Source organism: Copadichromis virginalis, linkage group LG16, assembly GCF_057382275.1.
Source record: "Copadichromis virginalis isolate Kocher_CV1m ecotype Utaka linkage group LG16, C_Virginalis_male_GT1.1, whole genome shotgun sequence".
NCBI lineage: Eukaryota > Metazoa > Chordata > Actinopteri > Cichliformes > Cichlidae > Copadichromis > Copadichromis virginalis.
Window position 1 is genome coordinate 14,657,694 of NC_140633.1, and position 21,760 is coordinate 14,679,453.

General features: G+C 41.1%; 1 protein-coding gene across 1 annotated transcript in view; it reads right to left on the reverse strand.

Moving 5' to 3' along the window:
* Positions 1 to 575: 575 nt before the first annotated feature.
* The window catches only part of vwa8 (von Willebrand factor A domain containing 8), an 84,522-nt gene continuing 63,337 nt past the window's right edge, over positions 576 to 21,760 (reverse strand). Inside the window, exons 37-45 of the mRNA XM_085435499.1 lie at positions 21,499 to 21,703; positions 14,414 to 14,522; positions 13,515 to 13,671; positions 9,526 to 9,634; positions 6,412 to 6,537; positions 5,759 to 5,917; positions 4,288 to 4,386; positions 3,825 to 4,063; positions 576 to 1,986 (exon numbers count right to left, since the gene is read on the reverse strand). Coding sequence (XP_085291625.1) covers positions 1,878 to 1,986; positions 3,825 to 4,063; positions 4,288 to 4,386; positions 5,759 to 5,917; positions 6,412 to 6,537; positions 9,526 to 9,634; positions 13,515 to 13,671; positions 14,414 to 14,522; positions 21,499 to 21,703 — 1,312 coding nt within the window. The 3' untranslated portion in view covers positions 576 to 1,877. The remainder of the gene's footprint in view (positions 1,987 to 3,824; positions 4,064 to 4,287; positions 4,387 to 5,758; positions 5,918 to 6,411; positions 6,538 to 9,525; positions 9,635 to 13,514; positions 13,672 to 14,413; positions 14,523 to 21,498; positions 21,704 to 21,760) is intronic.

The window sequence follows — 21,760 nt, forward strand, 5'->3', positions numbered from 1 at the left end:
GCAAAGGTTAAAAACTGGTTATGGACAAATCAAGTGTGTGATCATGTATGAGTTGTATAGTTTTAATGTTTTATTTGGGAACAGAATGGTGTGTATGTGTGAGTTTGGTGATGGAGTTTTTATTATGAATGAATGATGCATTTTTTATGAATTATTATGTCTATTTTTTATGGACAACAGATGGAAATTAAATGGCTATAATCTGGTATGTTTACATTCATGTAATTTTTTTACATTTATGTTCATTAACATGCACTGTTCTAAATAAATAACATAAAAAGAACAAAGAAAACCAAACAAAAATTTACAAAATATGAAATGATTTCCCTGAAAGTAAAACCTGCTCAGAGAGTGAGCTGCTTTGATGGAGGTTTGCGCTCTCTGACTGCTTCTTGTTAAGAAATACTTAATCTTCGTCCATTATCTCCACTTGTTTTTTAAAAAAAAAAAAAAACATCTGCAGATAAACGGTTTTCTTTTGCAACACCAGGAAGGACGCTCGTCAGAAATGTGACTTATCGGATAATCGAGCAGCAGCAGAAATAGTCTTCAGAAGGGAAGTGATGGGGCAGAAATTGAATCAAATAGCAATGTTAACATTTATTAAAATGCTCTACATTACTTTTACAGTTTATTTCACCAGAAATTAACAATGTGAAAACTAGATACATGTATGAATTTTAATATACACTTTTTAATGCCTTCCCAACATGAGGTTCCACCCAGCAAATATCTTACATTTCCAACTAATCAGCAGCCCAGGAGCCAGAGACAAATTAAAGTAGGTTAATAAAAAAATGGCATATGCCTCACTCACAGAAATCAATAGAGGCTGACAGCTGGACAGGCTTCTATTGATTCAACATAGTCAGGCATGAACAAAAACTATGACAACCAGGGAAGACACCGATATGATGTTTGATACACACTGACCCACTAGTCCTGTATTTTTCTCTTCATCTGTCTCGCAGTGAAAGTATTTTGTGTTTGGGAGCTCTTGCAATGAAAGGCAGCTCTGAGCGCACACGAGGCAACACATGTTCCACCAGACAGGAAGAAAAGGGTCTGCACATGTTGACATAGATGCTCTAGGAAAATACACACACACACATACACGCACACTCACACAGCATGGGGGTGTACAACAGCGGCAGGCTTTAAAGTCCGCGTGCAGCCAGGTGGGAAATTCCCTGGTGGCAGTCCCAACATACCAAAGGCGCCAAGTTATTGCTGCTCGGCGCATCCTAGTGTCGGTCAGGTGGGGCTTTACTGTCGGCTTTCTTGTGTGTGTATGTGCATTTTTCTGCGTGACAGACAAGAAGTCAGGAGCTCTGACATAAATGGATGCTGTCACGACTCCATGGCCCTTCCCTTTGAGTTTCTCACAGCCCGATAGAGGACAAAGGTGTGTGTGTGTGTGTGTGTGTGTGTGTGTGTGTGTGTGTGTGTGTGTGTGTGTGTGTGTGTGTGTGTGTGGGGGCAAAAACACAATTAAAAAGAACAGCTGTTAGGCTGTGTGTTTGATCCCTAAATGGGATCTGAGACAGGCTCCAGGCATACGCGTCACCGATTACACAGCAGATTACAGTCACACTAAAAGAGATCACACACTTTGTGTACTGTAGCTGTTCCCAGAGGGACACAGCAAAATATCTAAACATTAGTTACTCTGTCATGCTAACAGGCTTCTTAACAATAACAAACTGTCAAACCCCCGGCTCGTGCTAATGCGACCCCTCCGGACCTGCTGCAGCCATGATAAAGTCATTTGATCTGACACAGAGTGTGAAGATTTTCAGCGCTTTCACAACAAACTTTTTGAAGTTTTGGGTGTGTGAGATAACAAGTGAGTGGACGGTATGTACTATGTGTTTGCATCAAGCACTCGATAACATTGTGGAGGTGAAGATCTGCTGCAGGATTTGGGGGATCTGCTTGGTGTCCATGGCGACAAAGGACCTCCCTGCTGGAAGGGTCTTTTGGAGTCTGAAACAAAAGAACACGAAGAGAGAATGAAGATAGAGGTCAAAGAAAGGAACTGAACTTTAGCACTGGAATTGTTTCCCAAAATTAAAAGAGACTACTTGTATTTGCTGTGTGAGCTGGCACTACATATTCCCATTAAAAGAATACAGTGTATGAGTGTGTGTGGATGAAAGAGATGCCTTTCACTCGGTGGAGCTCAGCAACAAGACAACAGAGCCACCTCCAATGCCTTTGAATCATTTGTATAAACCCATTTACTCTAATGAGCCTCTGCCTTTGTTCTTTCATTCAACCGTGTCCCTATGCATTTCTCCTCTCAGGACATACACACACATGGGCAGTCAACAGGGATATAAAATTAGCATTCCCAAAGTGTTGCTCAAGAAGGAAAATTATATAACTCTAAGGGCATCCATAACCAATTCCAGGGCTTCCAGGGCATGACAAGATATTATTTTAATTTCTATCTTCAAATTCTGACAGCCTGCCCTTAAAGAGTAGTTGACTTCTTGTCTCTTTCTATCTTTGCTTTTTTTCTGCTCTTCGTGAGCAAAGCATAGAACAGGTTTATTATCTTCTGAAGCTCCTGGAGCTAAAGTCTGCATTAAGCCAGGCAGTTCTTCAACGAGTTTAAAGCTTCAAGGCCTGCAAGCCTCAACAGAGAGGATGTATGTCTGGTAAGGAGCTACAGTAGAAGCCTGCAGTAGAATGGCAATGAGGATGAGGAGGAGCAGGTTAACGAGTACACTTGTTGCGCTTTCATCTGGCCTGGAAACTTGATCTGAGACAGGACAGTAAGGACAGGCAGCAGATGGGGATGCTGATGTTTTAATACAGCCCAAAAGGAGCTACTTTAACATTCTGGAATTGAAATTGAAGATTTAAAACCTTAACTAAATAAAAATTGGTCAATCTCTTCTTCAGGGTTATCTCCTCATTCATCTCTGGGACTGCTTTCAGTGATAACCGCAGCACTGAAAGCACTGGAGGGCTCTTTCTGTCTCCTGGCCCTTCTGTCTCTAATATGCCACTAGATTCCCTCTGGTGTGTCAAAACAGTAACCCTGCACTTTGCTTTCAATCAGAGGGAGTGGACAAATTTTCAGCAACATGAATCTGTGGGAAACTAGGGATGGGAATTGAGAACCGTTTCTAGCAGTTCTATTCCTAGTATTTCTATTTGTTTAGTCTGCTTGCTTATCAGTTCCACTCGCACCTGCACTACAATCAGCTGATTTCAGATTGTGTGGCTGAGGAGGAAAATAGAGCCACGGTCTACAGCGTGGATAAGGACTTTTATTTTTATTGCACAAAAGCATGAGGGCACAATGGTAAAGTGCAAACTGCATCCAGGACAGAAACAACCACATTATGCTGCTAACACAACTTAGGGTCTTTGCAAGGATCTGCACAGACAGCATGCTAACCCTTAGTTAGCCAAGAGCCTAGAGTGATGATATACATAAGTAAATACCGACCTCAGCCCTCAAAGTGGAGCCAATGAGATCATTATTAACAATAGTTCCAGATTTCAAAGCACTCACTGTGTAAATTTGAGGTCCATTTTTAAATTGCAACGACACAGGTGCAAGCAGACATAAGCAATCAGAAAAATAAAAGCAGTGTTGGAAGCAATACAGAGGTGCATGAGAAGATGACCTTGAAGAGCAAACTAACTAAATGCAACTGTTTGGAGCCCCAGAACTTAAGAATTGTCTCATGATGAGTTCTTTGCATCTTCATGTTCCTTCATCTACTCCTCTTTTCTTTCCATCTCTTTTGCACTTTGCTCGCTCTTAGTTAACTCCACCCAAGTTATCATCATCTTCACCTCCTTACCTTTCAGCCTGATCGCCAAGGGAGCCAATGAAAATGGCAAAGGCATTGACCTGTGGGTCAGAGGTCAAGACTTGGGCAAAGCGCTCGGGCCGAATGCCGTAGCGCTCCAGATTAGCGTCGCTCAGCACCACCACAAAGTGCTCATCTGCTTCTTCTCTCGCCAGCTCCTTGATGCTGGCCTCCGTCCCCTCCAGAGTGTAGTCACCACTCATGCAGAACTGAGAGTGGGCATGCATGACCTGAAGTGCAAGGAAAAGGCTGATTAATAAAGAGCAAGCCACAGATTTTATTTAGCTTCATACTTGCAGCCCCAAATGACATCGTTTGGAGATGTTCATCAGTTTGTGTGGCTACTTTGACTTAATGTACAATTTCATGTGAACACAGATGTTAAAGAGAAAGAAATGCATGCAAAACACTTTTTGCAGTCCAATTGGGTGAGCAAAACAAAGCATGAGAATACCTTCAGGACTTTAAGTCTCTGCTTGTTATTCTTGGGGATTTTGTCTGCCGTGACCAGTTCAATGTCGTAGCCATCGCCCGAGTGGCCCACTATGTCATACTGTGTAGAGAAAAGAGTTAAAAGACACAAAAGACACATTGTTACAACATTTAAGTAAAGACTGTAGTGATTTGACTTGTTACTTAACTTGTAATGTAACAGTCTCCCCGACAGAGGTGTGAAGGTGCAGAAAGGTCACATTGTAAATGCGAACATTGCAAGATGTTAACAGTGTCAGAGGTTTACATGTCTCCACCAGACCATCCATCATAACTGACTTACATAAGGCAGCTCACACTCAGCCTGACACTGTGAGCCCCCAGGCAGCTATTTGAAGACCCAGGTATTATGTATATGAGCCACATCTAATAAGGGCAGTTATGACTGTGGTGGTCAAAGGTATGCGACTGTGTGTCTCATGCATCCATATCACTGTTGCTGGGTAAGAAGACCTTTTGGTGCTGTCAATTTTGTATTGTTTTTCCAGGGTTTATTTTGCTACATGACTCATAAAGTCTAACACATAGCTCTAAATCTAACCAGGTTCAATGTCACCAAAATTAAGGCCATGTCAATCCACAGTGGGCGTCATCCACTTCAGGATTGTGAATGGGTGCCTAAAGAGTGTACTAAAAAAAGGCATCAAACTATAAAGTGACACGTTTGACTATCGATGGTGGATGATTGTAAGATGCAAACACGCATATAATGCGAAACTGCGGGCAGCACGGGCACATGGTGACAGTGTATATATCTTATGCGTTACCAGACGCTCTTTTATGTAAGGAGTGTTATTCAAAGACAGCAGTGAGACTGAAATGCCATGTGGAACACTGAAAAATGTGTATGCGAGTTTGTGTGATATGTGATCAGTATTAGGTTGGCTTGAGTGTCACTAAGGGGCCAAGAAGTCTGTCTCTCTCCAAAACTTTTTTTGTATGCACTCCCGTCTCCCCCTGTCTCTTTTCATGCTCCATCTCTGGACCGATTCCACTTCTCGTGGCTACAACGGACTCCTGATTTTCCATGAAAAGCGTCAACTGTATTACCAATTCCTACCCAATAAAGCACTGACAAATTAGATCACAGTGTGGCATGAGAAAGGCTTTAAAAGACACACTGCATGTTTTGATATACGAGGGTGCAATTCAGGAATTATGGCAATAATGAATTTCACACCAGAAACAAAAGCTTGAATAGTTATTATTATTTCATGTACAACTACTTGATACTTAAGTTAAAATAAAGATTTACACTAAGTATATAGGGTATGAAGTGTACTATATAAAAGTGTACTAACACAAAGGAAGCACAGTAATTGTTCATGTGAAGTAAACTCCATATACTGGACATGCAGCTGTTATCTATCACCTGACTTAGGAAAAGTCACATAGAATCTTCTGTATTGTGATGCGCGATGTAGCGTTTTCACCTTGAATTTGTGCTCATAGTTCTCAAGAGCTTCCATGACCATACAAACAGCTTCCATGGAGCGCTCCAGCCTGCCATCCACACCGTTGAAGCGGTACATGCTGCCCGACACGTCGGCCAACACCCGTAACCGCTTGGGCTTCTGCTGAGGGCTGCCCAGCTGTAAGCACACATAAGTTACTAAATAAATAAATACATCAGCAACTACTGATTAAATCGAGCTAAAATCCCTACTTTAGATGGTGTAGTTACATAAAAATAATATTTTACACAAGGTCGGGATTTCAAAACTGGGTGCAATTATTTCAATGTAGCTCAGCTCAGACCAAAACTATGTAAGACTTGGAGCTAAATACGTTAGAAAAACACAGTATTTATATTATGGGCTAGTGTGTGTTGGCATGATTAGTGTGGGAACTACTTTTCTGCTGTGTGCATGCGCGCACAGATGACAGCACAAGACGTAACTAGAAACTGAGTGAGCTGGAGCAGAAACAGCAGGGTGTAATAATAATCTCGCACACACACACACCGCTGGAATGTACCGCCTGACAGATAAAGGTCAAAATTATGTGTGACTGTGGGAGTGAGTGTAGCAGTCTTTGGAGGTGTGGCAGATTCAAAAATAAGAAAGTTTCAAGAAAAAACAAACACCTCTGGTTCCAGCTCTCCCCTGCGTTTATATATAGCCTTCTCTCCAGTCAGTCCATCGATGATCTTGGTGTCATCCAGCTCTCCCAGAGCCTGGTTCTTTAACCACTGCCGCTCCTTCCCTTTAGCCTGAAAGCACATCCACCAAATTAGAATAAGTAAGCCAAATATGCCTGGGAGAGATGATTTTGTTTTGATGGAGGTTTTTAAAGATGACAGAGGAGCTCAAAGTTCACCAATACCAACAACTAGCACTCACACCCAGCAAACAAAAAGAGGCTAAGGCTACATTGAAAAGGCTACACTGAATCTGTGGCCCCATTTCTTGTGATGTTACAAGGAGAAAACCTGAAAGGAAGAGCGCCATCACTCCCTGTCCTGCCCTCATCTTTCCCTCAGCGGAAGGAGATCTTTAGGGAGAAGACGTCAAACAAAGAGGAAACCCGATGTGCCTCTCCCCATTCTCTTTAGGTCACTCCTGCAGTTACTGGTGAGTCAGGATATTTGGTTTCGTGTCTTGAGATTTTCTTTACACGGCAAATGACGTGTGAGCACACAAAGAAACAAAGAATAGCCAGCAATAACAAGGTTGTTTGACTTCACATCATTGATAAGTAGTAACAGATGTAACAACTACTTTCACCTTTCTGAATGCAGTGCACAGTAGAACAGCACAAACAAAGGTAACGGAACCAGATCCCTTTTTTCCTCACTATGACAAACGATTCTGACATAAATGGATGCACATTCTCTTCGTTCATGACGTAACAACATTTCTCAAAGCAGGCACAAAAATTACCTATCCAGAAATACAACAGACTGAAGTTATTACTTCTGGTGCTTAAGCGCATCTCATTTAAAATACAAGGTGTCAGCTTCAATTTAACTATTCAGTTCAATTTTGTTCACATGGTGCCAATTCACAACAACAGTTGGCTCAAGGCGCTGTTTTTTTTAACTATGTTGAACTGTAACTGAAAGAGGTGTTGTGTTAGTGCGGCACCTAAATGTCATATAGGGCTGCCACAAACGATTATTTTGATAGTCGACTAGTCACAGATTATTTTTGCGATTAGTCGACTAATCAGATCATCATCCATTGGACGTACAGTGTACAGCTTATTGCACCAGCAGCATCTGGTCTTATATAACTATCATTAGCTTACAGCTTGAAGTGTTTGTGCTAACTAAAAATAAAGACAAGATGGTAGTTTATTAATTTTTAATGAAATTTGCAGATTGTTTCGGTGAAGTTTAATAAACTCCTTGCTTTCTAAAATATAACAGGACACCGGAGTATATTCTCCAGCATCTCACACTTCTGATAATCAGCTGTCTGCTTGACAGTTTTAGCTGTGCAAAAAACTATAACTTTAATCTCAGCCAAACCGATTTACTCAGGAACAAATAAAATACTAAAGAAAGCCAAACAATAACATTTTTAAGTTATCTAAGTGACTTATATATATGTTTAACCTGACTAGCGAAAGACGGCGGTGGGTTTGAAAACGATTTGCCGGGAGTCCGGTGTTCTCACGGCTCTAGTTAGCCTTGCCCCCGCCTAGCTAACGAGCTAGTGGGTAACAGACGTCTCCGAAAACGTCGGAGCGCTTTTGAAAATATGTGGTGTCTTGATAAACTGAGCAGATATTTGAGGTTTACACAGTTACATTCTCGCCTGAAAATATGTTAAACGTTTATTTTGTGACCCAGAAAGAATAATAAGAGTAAAGTTAAAACTAACTAGCTGCCGCCATTGTTGACAGCTGCGCTATGAATTCTGGGACACAGCTTCTTCTTCTTCGGGGTTTAACGGCAGCTGGCATCCTTGTACATGCAGTGCTGCCATCTTCTGTTTCAGTCCGTTATTACACTCTTAAATCCTACTACTCATTCCTGCGTCCTTTGTGATCTTACAAAGCTTCAAACGATGCGTCGACTATTAAATTAGTCGTCGACGATTTTAATAGTCGACATAATCGTGACTAGTCGACTAATCGTGGCAGCCCTAATGTCATATTAATGAAATGTCTTGACGCAAAAGCCAGGATACTCTTCCTCATCAATAACGTAAAATAAAAACACTTTGCGGTCAGCTCGGACTGATATCTTACTTTTAGAACTTCACAATGCGGGCTGAGGGTTTGTATGTTCCAAGCCAGTCTATTGTTGAGAGGTAAATAGAGAGGGTTTTCCCTGAGGAAAACCCCAGCAGATGGAAACAATACACTATCAGTTTATTGAAAGCTTGCCATTTATAGTTGTGTGCGTGTGTATGACTCCTTTCAGTCCCTCTGTAGGAATGGCATAAAAATTGACATGACTTCATAGCGTCTTGCCTGCTGGGTTTTAGTGGGATCTCCATCATCTTTCCAGTGAAGAAGCTGCCCAAGGCAATAAGGACAAACGCAAATTACAACCAAACTCATGTTCAAAGCCCACCTGGATGGAAAACAAAATCACACACCCTCCACAGCACAACACATGCAAAAAAACACCTTCACACCTGGATAGAAGAATAATAGAGCACAGTTCAGTGTCACTGCTCTGTAATCGTGGCTGCATGATTGCGTTCTTGTCAGATGCCCATGAACGCACACAAACAAGCACACCCACCAGAGACGCTCGCACTAAGACGCCCAAACAAAGGGCGGAAAGTGGAAACCAAAATAATGAAACGTAGACAATACCACCACTCCCTGTGATCTTAGTCCGCATTCTCTTTAACAAATCAGAGTGCTCCTGGGGGACAGCGCCCCCTCTTTCCGTGTCCAGCACCACGTGCGAGGATGTATAAGGTCAACCAATTGTCATCTGCTGACTTTATGACCCCATGACTTTTTTCAGTGTCAAGCCGTACAATAGAAGCTACTGCAGCCTGAGTTGGTGGTGTTTAAATAAACTGATCTGACAAAGACGAGCCTGTCATTACAAGCAACCACTTAAACCAGCAAATTGGGAATCTTGGCTTTCAATATTTTACTCATTTTATAATATTGGGACTGAGCAATAAATAAAAAAAGCTACTGCAGATGAACCTGGATGTTGCAAAAACACTGATACCTTCAAACAAGGAAACTTGTGTTAAACACAAACAGTGTGTGGTGTGACGCCAACCTGTAAACTGTCCAGGATGATGCGGAGTGACTGAACTTGTCTCCTCACGGCACTGGAGAAGCGCTCGTATGTAGCAGCATCGTATTCACTCATATCAATCTCCTTCAACCTGAGACAAAAAGTCAGACAAAAACAGAGGGGAGGGGGAGATGCATGGCATTAGCTATGACTAAACCTTTATTGTCCAAATTAACACCGTGTGCATCTTGAGGCAGTGAGATACAGAAAGAGTACAAACAGAGCCCTTTTTTCATTAGCCCAGGACACCTGAGAACAAACTGACAAAGGGTCAGTGTTTCTAAATATGAACCCATGTGCTCTCCAGAACACACCTGCGGGCATCAAGACACAGGTGCTCCTTTCTCCCCAAGTCATGCTTATCGGTGTAACGCCAGCGTGCAGGTACTTTAGTATTACTTATACACAAAGACACAGAACCTTCCTTAAGCGTGGTAAGGGTCCTTCATGCTGGTGTGTGTATGTGTGTGCAAAGTGGGTGAAATCCTCTGACACGCATTTGAAACCTTTGGTGACGACTAGACCGTCAACACTGCAGACATTCAGAGCAGTGACTTAAAAAAAACAATGCAGGGATGAGAGTAAGCCTTATCTATCACAGGCTGCAACAAATCTGTGTGGATCGGTTGTGTGTGAGCAGATTCAGACAAAATACTGACACAGACTGCACAGGCATCGGCTATGCAATCAAAACAGATCATGCATTCACACACACACACACACACACACACACACACACACACACACACACAAACTCATAATCACCAACACTTGGATGGCAGTTTTAAAAAATGTTAATTCAGGTAAGTCATGCAGTATAAAGACAAGAATTTGTAGTTTGAAAAGCTAATATTTTTAATTTGCATCCACTCAATTTGTTACTTCCTATTAGAAAAAAAGAAACTGCATCTCAGGCTTCATTAACGGAGGCTTCAAAAACAGTATATAAGTGACAATAATGATATTTGTTTAATGAATGCAGTTTCATGATGCAAAGCATTTATAATTGATCTATGATCACTAATGTGACGACTGGGGCCTTGTAGTGAAAGGGTTGCTTATTGGAATATATTTTAATAAACGGGTTTGCTAAAGCCTAAACCTTATGACTAACCTTAATATATAATTTAATTTCTTTGAATTAATTCCATGAGCCTTTTTTGGTTTGTATTCTTCTGGAAAACAGTAAATAACGACAGAATTATTATTATGATTATTTATTTCTTTAAAACTAAATTGGATTGAATTAAAGGCCTTTATCACTTGTGCACATCTGATCTGAGACCAGTCTAAATTTGTTTGCAGAGTATCCCCTGTGCACATCCTCACTGTTTGTGAATGACCTTCCTACAACTTATATAAATAAATGATACTTCAAAGTTTTTACTACTCAGCTGTTAGGTATACCACTCATCATATCATATTAGTGTCCTCTTGGACTCTTGGAGTAGAATCTATGTCAAATGAATCTAAAAGGAAATTAAATAAAGGTAAATGTACAATAAACAAACTTGATCTGCATTAAGTAATATCGGACCTACACACACAGCCATTTTGTTTGTTTCTGTGTATTCTTACTGCGTCGCATCAGTCCACAAAACAAGAGCAACGCCTTCCTCCACACATTCCTATGTGTGTGTATACTTGCATCAGTGTGAGGATGCATGCAATGGATGTGGCGAGCAGACACTCTGGCCAGCGGCCGGAGCTATTTCCTGCAAATTCCTGAACCTTGACTTATACGGGAGAGAGCAACAGAGGGTTTTTACTAAATAAGGTGGAGCCAGCACACTGAAAACTCACATACAACAACCACAAAAACAAAGACTTAAGGTTGACACTCCCTGCTACTAAACAAGCTGTCCTCCACTCAAAAAAGCTCCTTTTCCAAGGACAGAGACAGTTTTATTTTCCTATTTTTCATAGTGTTTTTTCACTCCTTTATTGTCATGCATTTAATTAGAGGAACTGAGCGGTTAAATAGGCCTTTGTGGTCGCCTGACTATTAACTGTCACATTATGTGAGCATTTCTTTACAGTCATTGCAATGAAACTTTGAAATACAGTCCTCACTAAACAATAACAGCTTTGTTAACACCCATTAAATCTTGAAGCGGGACACCCATTTTTTGGATTTGGATCTGTTACTCTGGTATTTAGGAAACCTCATTCTTGTGTATTTGCTTTGGATTTCCTTAAACATAACTACAATCGTGTTTCCAAGCTGAACCAGTGGGTGAAGTGTAAATTTAACAACAATGTGATTATTTGTAAACGAATCTCATTGAAACCACACTGGAAGACTTCGGGAAATGAGAGGAACAACTGCAACTCAAATGTTTTCCAGTTTTTCCAGCTTCCTTTCCTGCAGTTTTTGTTCATAATCCATCAAATGTTTTCAGTGTTTCCTGCAGCACAGGAAAAACTGTCTGCAGGCCAGACATGACATGCTGAGGTCTGATATCAGCGCTGATGTAATACATGCAGAATGTGATGTGGCTCTGTTTTGCAGAAATAAAACAAGAGGTCTCCAAAAAGGCGTCTGGATCTGTTGTTCATTTGTGGTGCATTTTCAAATATAAGTGTTAGTTATACCAGCTGCACTCAAACCCACCAATACCATTATGGATGCTGGCTTTTAACAGCAAGCTGGATACTCCTGCACCTATTTAGACCAAAGGATGCTTTTTCCATGATAACAAAGGGAAATTCAGATTTTGATTGGACCATCTTAAATAAACTGCATTGCAAACCAGCATTTCTTCTTGTTTATATATAACTTTTGCTTTTCTTGCATTTGAGGAGGCAGATCCTAAGGGCACGTCCATAAACCCACTATGGAATTCAAATAAAAAGTAAGGATGCAGCAAGAGTGAAACTGTAAAGAAGGGGATGACTGCAAAGAGGAAAGAACAAGGCCACAAAACACAGGATCGAAATGGGAGTTTTACTATTTCTGGTGTCTTTCACCACCACTGAAAACAAGCAGAAGATCTTTGTGTGTGTGTGTGTGTGCGTGTGTCACTTACTTAAAGGTTTCTGCAAAGATCTTAGTTTTACTGATGCTTAACTTAAAGCTAAGTAAACATATGACTTTGGACACACATTGGGAAGGAATAGGAAAAAGGCTGACAGTGTTGGCTTGTGGCATGGAAAAGAAAAATCAAGCAGCCCTTTATTTCTATGTCTGTGCTTACCTGTTAGAGTGACATGTGAGTGAATAGCAGAGCGTCAGCATGTAGCTACTAGATATTATCTGAGCTTAGTGATAGACAGGCTGAAGACAAGGCAGAGGAAAAAATCTGAAAAACAAGGCTATTAAAATGGGTAAAGACAGAGGGAAGAGAAGAGGGGGAAAGAGAGAGAGAGGAGAATCTGAGAGGTTGTCCTCTTGGGGTGAAAGCAGGCAGTGTATGAGAAGGGCAATGCAGGAAAGAGGGAGGGGGAAGGGGGGACTGTTTGAAGCTAAAGTGAACAGAGACGCCCTTCATGGATGAGCTGGTGAAAGGGATGCCCTCGCAACCTAACCTCCTCTGAAGTGAATATGGGCTCAACACGCGCGCACACACACACACACACACACACACACACACACACACACACACACACACACACACACACACACACACACACACAGAGGTCGCCCAGTGGGATCTACCACTGTGCTTTACCATCCAGCTGGGACAGAGCACCCTGGAGTTGTTTGGTGCACCATACCTGGGGTGGCAGATGGCCCACACATGCGTATTGTTCACACACATCTGGTTCACATCACATTACATTATACACCTCAGACACTTCAGTTGTTGTTTTTTTGCAACAATCAGTGAACAAAAAACCAACAAAAAAAGTCTGCACACCTCTCCATGGTTTTGCACCTGTGGCGTTAACTCTATTTGGATATGGTTAAAGATCAAGCGTGCTTTCCAACACCGCACAGCTATTTTTAGCATGCATTTCATGCATATTACCTTTCTTTGAAGGCCTTTTCAGCCATTTCTCGGGCTGCCTTACGGACCTCTTCAGGAACCGCATCCTTCTCCACCTGTGAAACCTGATAGACCTTATGCCCTGCATCCAGACGATAGGGGCCTCCCTTGCCACCCAGCCCTGCTGTGTCTCTGCCACCTGTAGAGAAAGCGATTCAAACTGTTACAAAAGCTTTTGTCATTAATAAACGTTGACACAAAAGTATTGCCATACCTCACAAATATAAAACAGATCATTATCATTATAACTGACTATATAAAAGTTGTTAATTTTCTGTTGACAGACGATACATTAACTGACTGTTTCACCACTACGACTGATGACGATTTTTCCTGCTGCCTTCTAAATTTGACCACATCTTCTGACTCAAAAGGACCTATAATGCTGCTAACAAGCTTGACATTTTTATTTTGGAGTTGTCTGTGCCTCTTTATCTTATACTAGGCCTCTGACTGAAAGAAGCCATTTCAGCTTTGTTCAGATTGGTTGCCATCATAAACGGGTTTGAACAGCAGGTGGGTGAGGCTTCTATCTTCACAGCCAGAGATTTGTGCCTGAGATGACGATACATAATCTATGTTGTGTCTATGATGCAGACTAACCAAGTTCAGCAATTTTGCTGCCAAAACACTAGTTGGTGGTGGAGTTTCTCACTTCCAGGGGATCCATTCTCTTCCAGTCAATTTAAAAAAAAAATGTTAGCAGAAGAAAGAGTCGAAAATGTGTACATGTCATGCATGTAGTTACAATACTAGGGACATATTAATAGGTTACATTACAAGTTATGGCAATGGGTTTATAGAAGGGTCTGTGGATATATTTGGACACATGGATTTTTTTATTTCATGCATGTTACAATGTGGTCAGAAACAACTGTTACCTGTGCCTCCCGCCCACTGGTTACCCCCGACATGAGGAGCATTGTGGGGGTCGATCTTGCCATGTTTCGGGGCGCTGACATCCAGGCCACTGTCCCTCTGGATGGTGATCTGCAAGGATAGGATGAAGGGAAGCCATGTGGGTGATGTCATAAAAATGCCATAAACATCCAACAAAAACATGCTCATTTTTTGATACAAAATAACAAAAATGCACAAAATAATAATTCGGTATTTCTATTATTTTAGAGTAAATTGAACTGACAAGCTAAAAATGTATCCATATTATGAAAAAGAATCTAAGTATGTGTGTTCAAATAGCACCTAATGTAATCCGGTTTGAGATCAGCCATCATTTCTTGATAAGCCCAGATCATTTCTCTAAAACCTTTCTCTGCAATGTCATGATGCACTGAACTAGTATGTGAGGGCCATACACACAACCAAACAGTCAGTTACATAGCATTATCAGTCAAAGCATTATTAGAATTAAAGGAGTCTCTATCATTTAGTAGTGAGGTCTTAGCAGAATGGACAGAATAAGCTCTGTCTTTCTCTGCAGGGGGGATAATAGACGGAGGGAAGGAGACACAGAGGTTAAAACTTTGCTTTTTTAGGTCCATCTCAATGGCACCATCAGAGCCAAAATCAGCATGCTGCCTCTCACTCTGAGGCAGGGCGGCAGGCCAGAGTCTGGCACGCTTGAAGGACTGAGAGAGAAACGGGTAGTTCAGTGAGAGACTAAGTGTATCCCCTGTGGTTCAGCTGCATTCTTACATATTGCAGGAATTCAAATGGTATCTGTGGGGGGAAGAAGGTCTCTTGTAAACTGTGGAAAGCGCTGTGTGTATGTTCAAGTTATTATCTTTTCTGCTGTTGATTTTTTTATTGGTTTCTTGTGGTCTGAGCGGTTAACAGAGACTTATCTGAAGGGAGCGGCAGTTTGCTGAAAAGGACCCCTCCCCTCCCCGTCCTCACCCAGTATCCACGCATCACACTGACACACAGAGGAGCTCAGAGCTCAGGCTCTGTTCCCACACCTGCACGAAGCTGCTGGATCAGCAGTGCTCTCTATATTTAGTTCAGATTAGGAGCACCAGTCTGATACACAGCAAGTCAGATTATACGGACAAGATAATGCCCATTGTGGTACTGAGCTTAAACAGAGGCTCTATTATTGATGACGGGATTTACCAGACAGACAACAGATGTTTGGATCCTTGAACAGATTCACATTAACGTTTTAAATCAAGCTGCACCTCTAAACACGACTTACACAGCAGCAGCTTGTTGATCACAATATAAGGTCCTTCTAAATCATATCCTGTGTTGTCAACCTTTGAGACACCAATGGGGAGCATAGTTTAAAATGAACATCAAGTTGCTTTCAATAAGAACTGAAAATAGCGATTAAGACCATGAACTCATCTTCAAAGTGTCTGCTAAATTCACAAAATGAGAGTCATTTTTCCACAGTCTATACAAATGCAACCAGATGAATCGCCCCTGCTGGCCATTAGAAAGAATGTATACAGAATGTATAATAAATTCCAATTTTAAATTTAAGACAACTAACTGTTAAAGTGTGTCTAAAAGTAGATTTGACATTTCTGATATTATTTTATTGCAGACAAAGTCACTCGTCAGCCTTAAAATAATAAGACAGAGGGAGACTGGAGGTAATGTAGAGCATGTGTCACCATTACAACGTGAGAGCACAGATGGAGGGAACCCTGCGAGCTAGTTCGGGCAGACAACTGGAGTTGCTCTGCGTCACACACACATAACCTGACCCTCTCTTCACATCACATCACAAACACACCCTCTAAGTTTGGCAGCCTATTTTAGCTCCCATCACCATCTGTGAAATGTCTCTCTGCCTGCTGCTTCAAACCATCCACCTCTACCACGTCTACTCATCAGTCCCAATTTTCATACGTAGCATACTGTGAAGTTATGAGTTCACATATGAGTAACATAGTGACAAATGAACAAACCCGGGAGAATATCTTTAAAAAAAACCAAATAAAGATCAAAATATTTTATTCACTTTTTCCTTTTCCCAAGGGGAGATGTCCCCAAACCAATCACTGGAGCCAAAATGATGCTTTTTCATGTTGATGCTGATGTGTAGCCTTGCCAAGACCAGCCTCAAAGGTTGCAGAAAACAATTGAGGCCTGGCTATTTAAAGCCATGTTATGGTACTTAGCTTGATGCGCTTGATTACAGTTGGACAACAACATGCGTGACTGGACCAATGTTTTTGATTTTTCATTGATAAATAGCTAATCAAGCCATACATGCAAAGCACAACTTTAAACACTCTCCTTTCCTACAAATAGACACAGACTCAAAGAGTGAGGCACAATCACAGCAGAACTCCAGCTGTGTGGGCTGCCTTACACAACAGACTGACATGAGGATTGCCTATACTGGCCGACAGTAAAAATGTCTTTAAAAAAATTAAGAAGAAACTAGTGTTAACCTAAGTAAGTAGTGAGACCTTGGTCAATAACCAAAGCTCACCTCCACCACTGTAACTGATCTCTGATTACACACTAACGTGCCTCTCAGAAACCTCTGCATAACATGAGCTGTGCTGCACACAGCTGTGTCATGTTGAGGAGTGGGTGTGTGCACTTGATCCACAGGAATATGACTTTAAGGCTTACAGTTGCTATACAAGTGTTTTTGAATGAGATTGCAATCACTCGATAAAAGTTAGTGCCACCAACCTAGCACCATCTCCATCAGGTTAACATCACCTGGTCCCCGATGCTCATTTTGTGCCTGTCATTCACAGAGGAAGTTGAGCTATGGGATTTTCTCAGCGTCGGCTTATTTCAGTAATTCACCCTTGTCATCACACTGTATATAGATATAACACTCTCTCTGCGTCGCAGCATAATTATGAATGTATCACCACACTGCTAATGCACTCTAATCTGACTCTGTCAAACCAGGAAAAGGGTTGAGTTCTTAGAACTCAACTAGTGTTGAGTTCTAATCTAATATAAAATCCATTATAAAAGCTATATTTTGATGTATTAACACAAATTGTTCTCCTTTAATTCCATAAAAGATATTTATGCACACAAAAATATTTGTATCATCTTTAGCTGTAATAAAAGGTCATGTCTAAAATCATTCCCTGTTTGCTACATGGTGTGTTACATATAATTTGCATCAACTGATCAGAATGTCTTAATTAAGGATGAGAACTTATCCGTGTAGTGCCCTTAAAACTGGAACGACAGAACAGAAAAGAAGAGAAAAGAAAAACGTACTTACAGTCTCACAAATGTGCTGAATTTAGAGTTTCCAGAATGATTGTTAAAGTCTGAACAGCCTATGGTAATGACACAATGTGCAAGCGTGTGTTCATTATGTCAGTTACTGTTCAGCTTTGAGTGAACTATCGGCTGTCTATTATACCAGGATTAGTAAATGAGTGATTTCAGACACAGCTAATGTTGGCTAAACTATAACTGTTCCAGTAGATCTTGCTACAGCAACTGAATGCTCATTGTCTTTGAAAAACACAACCGATGACCTCCCAGGCTGAAAAATAGATGTCATGGAAAGGTGAAAAAAACATGGACTTTCATGTTAAAATTCACTGAAAAAATGGTTTTAACCTCTATGCATCATCTCACATAAAACTGTACATTCTCTTTTTTATAATTCCTCCATTTGAATGGATTAGAAGGTCGTTGGGGCATTGCTTTACCTCCACATATCCGAGCCACTGAACTGGACCTCTTGAGCATGTTTAAAATAACAGATTTTATAAAGTTTATAACCAGATATGAAGTACAGAAGTACAGAAGCTTAAACACATATGGAATCTCTTACTTATGTTCATATGAAAAAAAATAACACAATATTTAATCCACAGTACATCTCAGTTTTTCAACACGATGAAGAAATTCTGCTGTAGTAAATGAAAAGAAATCTGTCAGGATGACTCTTTGGGACTAAATTGTAATTAATAGATCTGTAAAAGTACCTCATTTCCCAAAATGTCTTGTAATAAGAAAACACAGTTTTTGCTTCTTCTTTTTTTCTGTATAGACAAATAGATGAGTAGGAAAAACTGTAAAATAAAGTCCCAAACATATGCCCTTCTTCACATTTTCCAAAGCCGTCCAGTGGGATTTTAAGATATTGGGAGTCTCTGTCGGGCTAATTTGGCCCCCAGGCCTTCTGTTTGACACCACTGATTTAAACAATGACACACAATTGAATTAAAACCCTCGCTTTTTTTGTTTTTTTTAATACTGGCGTCTTTAGCATAAAAGGATTTAAGGATGGATGATTCTTACCAGTCACGCGAAACTGATAAAAACACACACTGTAATGAATGAAATTAAGAGTTGAATGCTTCATGCGTAGAGATGTTTGCTTAGATTAGAATGAATATTCCAAGATTGTATCACGCTTAAGGCAAAGCTTTGATGCAGTTTAAGCAGCTCCATAAGAGCAGGAAAACACCTTTGAAGAACATGCTGAACTGTAAATACCTTATAATACCTGCATTGATGCCAATTTTCATTTATTTCTCCACAGAGTCTGGGTATGTTTGGACAGCATGCTTGATTGGTGCTTGTCTCATGCTAAAGTAATTTTGAATTTCCTGCTCCAAACAAAAGACAGATTACTACGCTCCGTAACCACAATTTGGGGTTTAAAGAAGCACCACAGAACTGAATGGTTGATGTCAAATTACTGCGTAAATCTTGGATAAATGTGTTTGTGTGCTGCTGTTGCTGCATGTCCCACTCATAAACAGTAAGCTAATGATGGCACGTTAGCGCTGAGAGACAGGCAGAAACCAAAAGAAGGAATTAAGGGAAAAAGGACGGCAACGTCAGTGGAGAAAACTTCATTTTTAATGACAGTGGGAATCAACGTTTTTACCCCTCCCTTTTTCTTTCTTTTGCTTTCTACCAGTATATGTCTCTGTCTGTCTCTTATCTGCGGTCCACGCCTTGTCTTCTAGGATAAATAACCTCATAAATTTCTTATTCTCCTTCAGACCACTACAGACAGACAGTGATATAAGAGCGATGGTGTAAGTGTGAATACACACTTTTGAATGTGTGTATGCAGTCACACATAGTGCATGAGGTCAGCCCTTTTCTTGAGTAAATACATGTCCCAGTGTGATGCTGGGCGCACGCTAGTGTGTGGGTGTCAGCATAAATGCGTGCCCGTACACGAACGTTCAAAAATATTCTGTGTGTTATATAAAGGTCTCAGTGATTCAGTGTATCTGCAGATTGATGAAGCTGTGTTATGTTGTGTGTGTGCGTGCAGGTTCTGAATGACCTGAAATTAATGGTGTAGGAAACACTGCACCATTAATCAATGGCTTTTCAGTAAAATGAACATATAGATGGATGCATGAATGGATGGGCATAAAGAGATTTCGGAAACTATTATTAAGATCGACTAATTTATGAAGTGAGCAATGTGGTTAGAAAGCTTTGTCTCAGAGTTCAACATGCCATATTTTTATGACTTGTATTAACATACTTGGCCCTATACTTTACAACTGGTACAGCATACAAATATGTCCATTAAGGTGGGACAAAGCATCTGTAGACACTTCTACAGATGCTTTAAACTTTGAGGGAGCAAGCATGTGCATGCATGAATATGAGTGAAACTGAAGAGCTTGTGTCAGTGGGGAAAGGCCAGGTAGATGGAAAAGTGGCACCTGGCCAAACCTGCCGAAAACAGGGAAGTGTAAAAACAACAAATCACACAATTAAGTGTCAGGTTGAGTGACTATAACTGGTTGCAATATGCAGGATAGCTGCAGACACCAATCTGGCACCATGCGTGCAGATAGATGATGAGTGATGTCTCCTATGTATCTTTGTCTGCAGGAATGATGTCAGCTATGCTGTAATGGAGCAAAGTCAGAGCGACGTGTGGAGGCGCCACGCTTACTTGGGCACACACACATAGCTCATTGCGTGCTTTTCCAGAAGTATACAGTAGAGGTATTAATGAGTATTACGAAGGCAATAAGCCATCATGACATGAGCTTTGTTTATTAAACCTGTTAACCACTTCCAGCATGAACAGATTTCCTTCTTTTTTCCACTTCACACTTTAGTCAGAACCCATTTTGTTATGCTCTATAACCATGTCATAAAAACAAGGTACTTGGCACATACTGTGCAAACATCTACGCCCATATAGAGCTAACGTAGTATGTACACTGTTTGGCAAAGCAGATATAGAGAGCCTTTTAGGCGGCTGTGAACAAACTCAGTAGAGCCCATGCTGTTTGCTGAGACTGAGCACAGGGAGAGTCTGTCCAAGTCTAACCTACAGTGGACTCAAGGTGACCCACCAAAGAAGATATGACTATTGACAAATCTAAACCAGAAACAGGCAGAAACGGTGAGCTATGGGTGTTTTCGAGTCTATAATCTCACACAAAGACGCTTGGGATAGCCTTGTGATATGTTTTACAGCAACCAATGCAAATAGCTCAGACTCCAAAAATTAGTCACTGATATTATACAACTTCATGATTGGTCTCCTTGTTACCATTTTTTCAGGCCATGTTGCATCTTCTATCTTCATGCCTGGTGCAACAAACACAGATCTGCAGCTAATGCTCTCTGCATGTGGACGACTCCAATATGCCAAGAATGTTTGTGTCTATGTGCACATGTGGGCACCTAAACAATGCTGTCTCAGTGCTCTGGTCTGAATGTTCTGACCTACACTAAGGGTCAAAGCTATTGCATCATCAGCACGACAGCCAGCCATTCATAACCACCCACCCTGGGTACAGCTGGGTCATGAATTATGGAGCTGAAAATATTCCCTTTAGCACAAAAACAGAAATGTTTCAGCTAATGTCTTCTGCCAGAGTGAGGCGAGCATGCAGAGCAACTTCCAATGGAGAGTTGCTTTAAAATAGAGGTGCTGCCCCTCTGTGGTGTGGAGATTAACTGCAGGCTGCAAGCGTTTCTAGTCATTGTATTTGCCACTTTGTGGAATTCTATAGAGAAACTTATCAATGAGCCATGTAATGTGCTCAAAGACACTCTGTTGTATTACCTGTATGGGTCTGCCGTCCTCTGAGCCAATCATATTCCTCCATTCCATCAGTGAGCGCTGCAAGGTGTCTAATCCTGTCTCCCAGAGACGGATGTACCCGCCCATATCCACCGTGACGACACCTCCAGAACCAAGAGCAGCTATCAGCACATCACACTCTGACACCTTGGACACCCAGTTGGTGTAGGGCGACACAGTCATTGACCTGCCAATTACAGATACAAGAAAAGGTCACAACACAGAACACAGAAAAAGAAGTTGA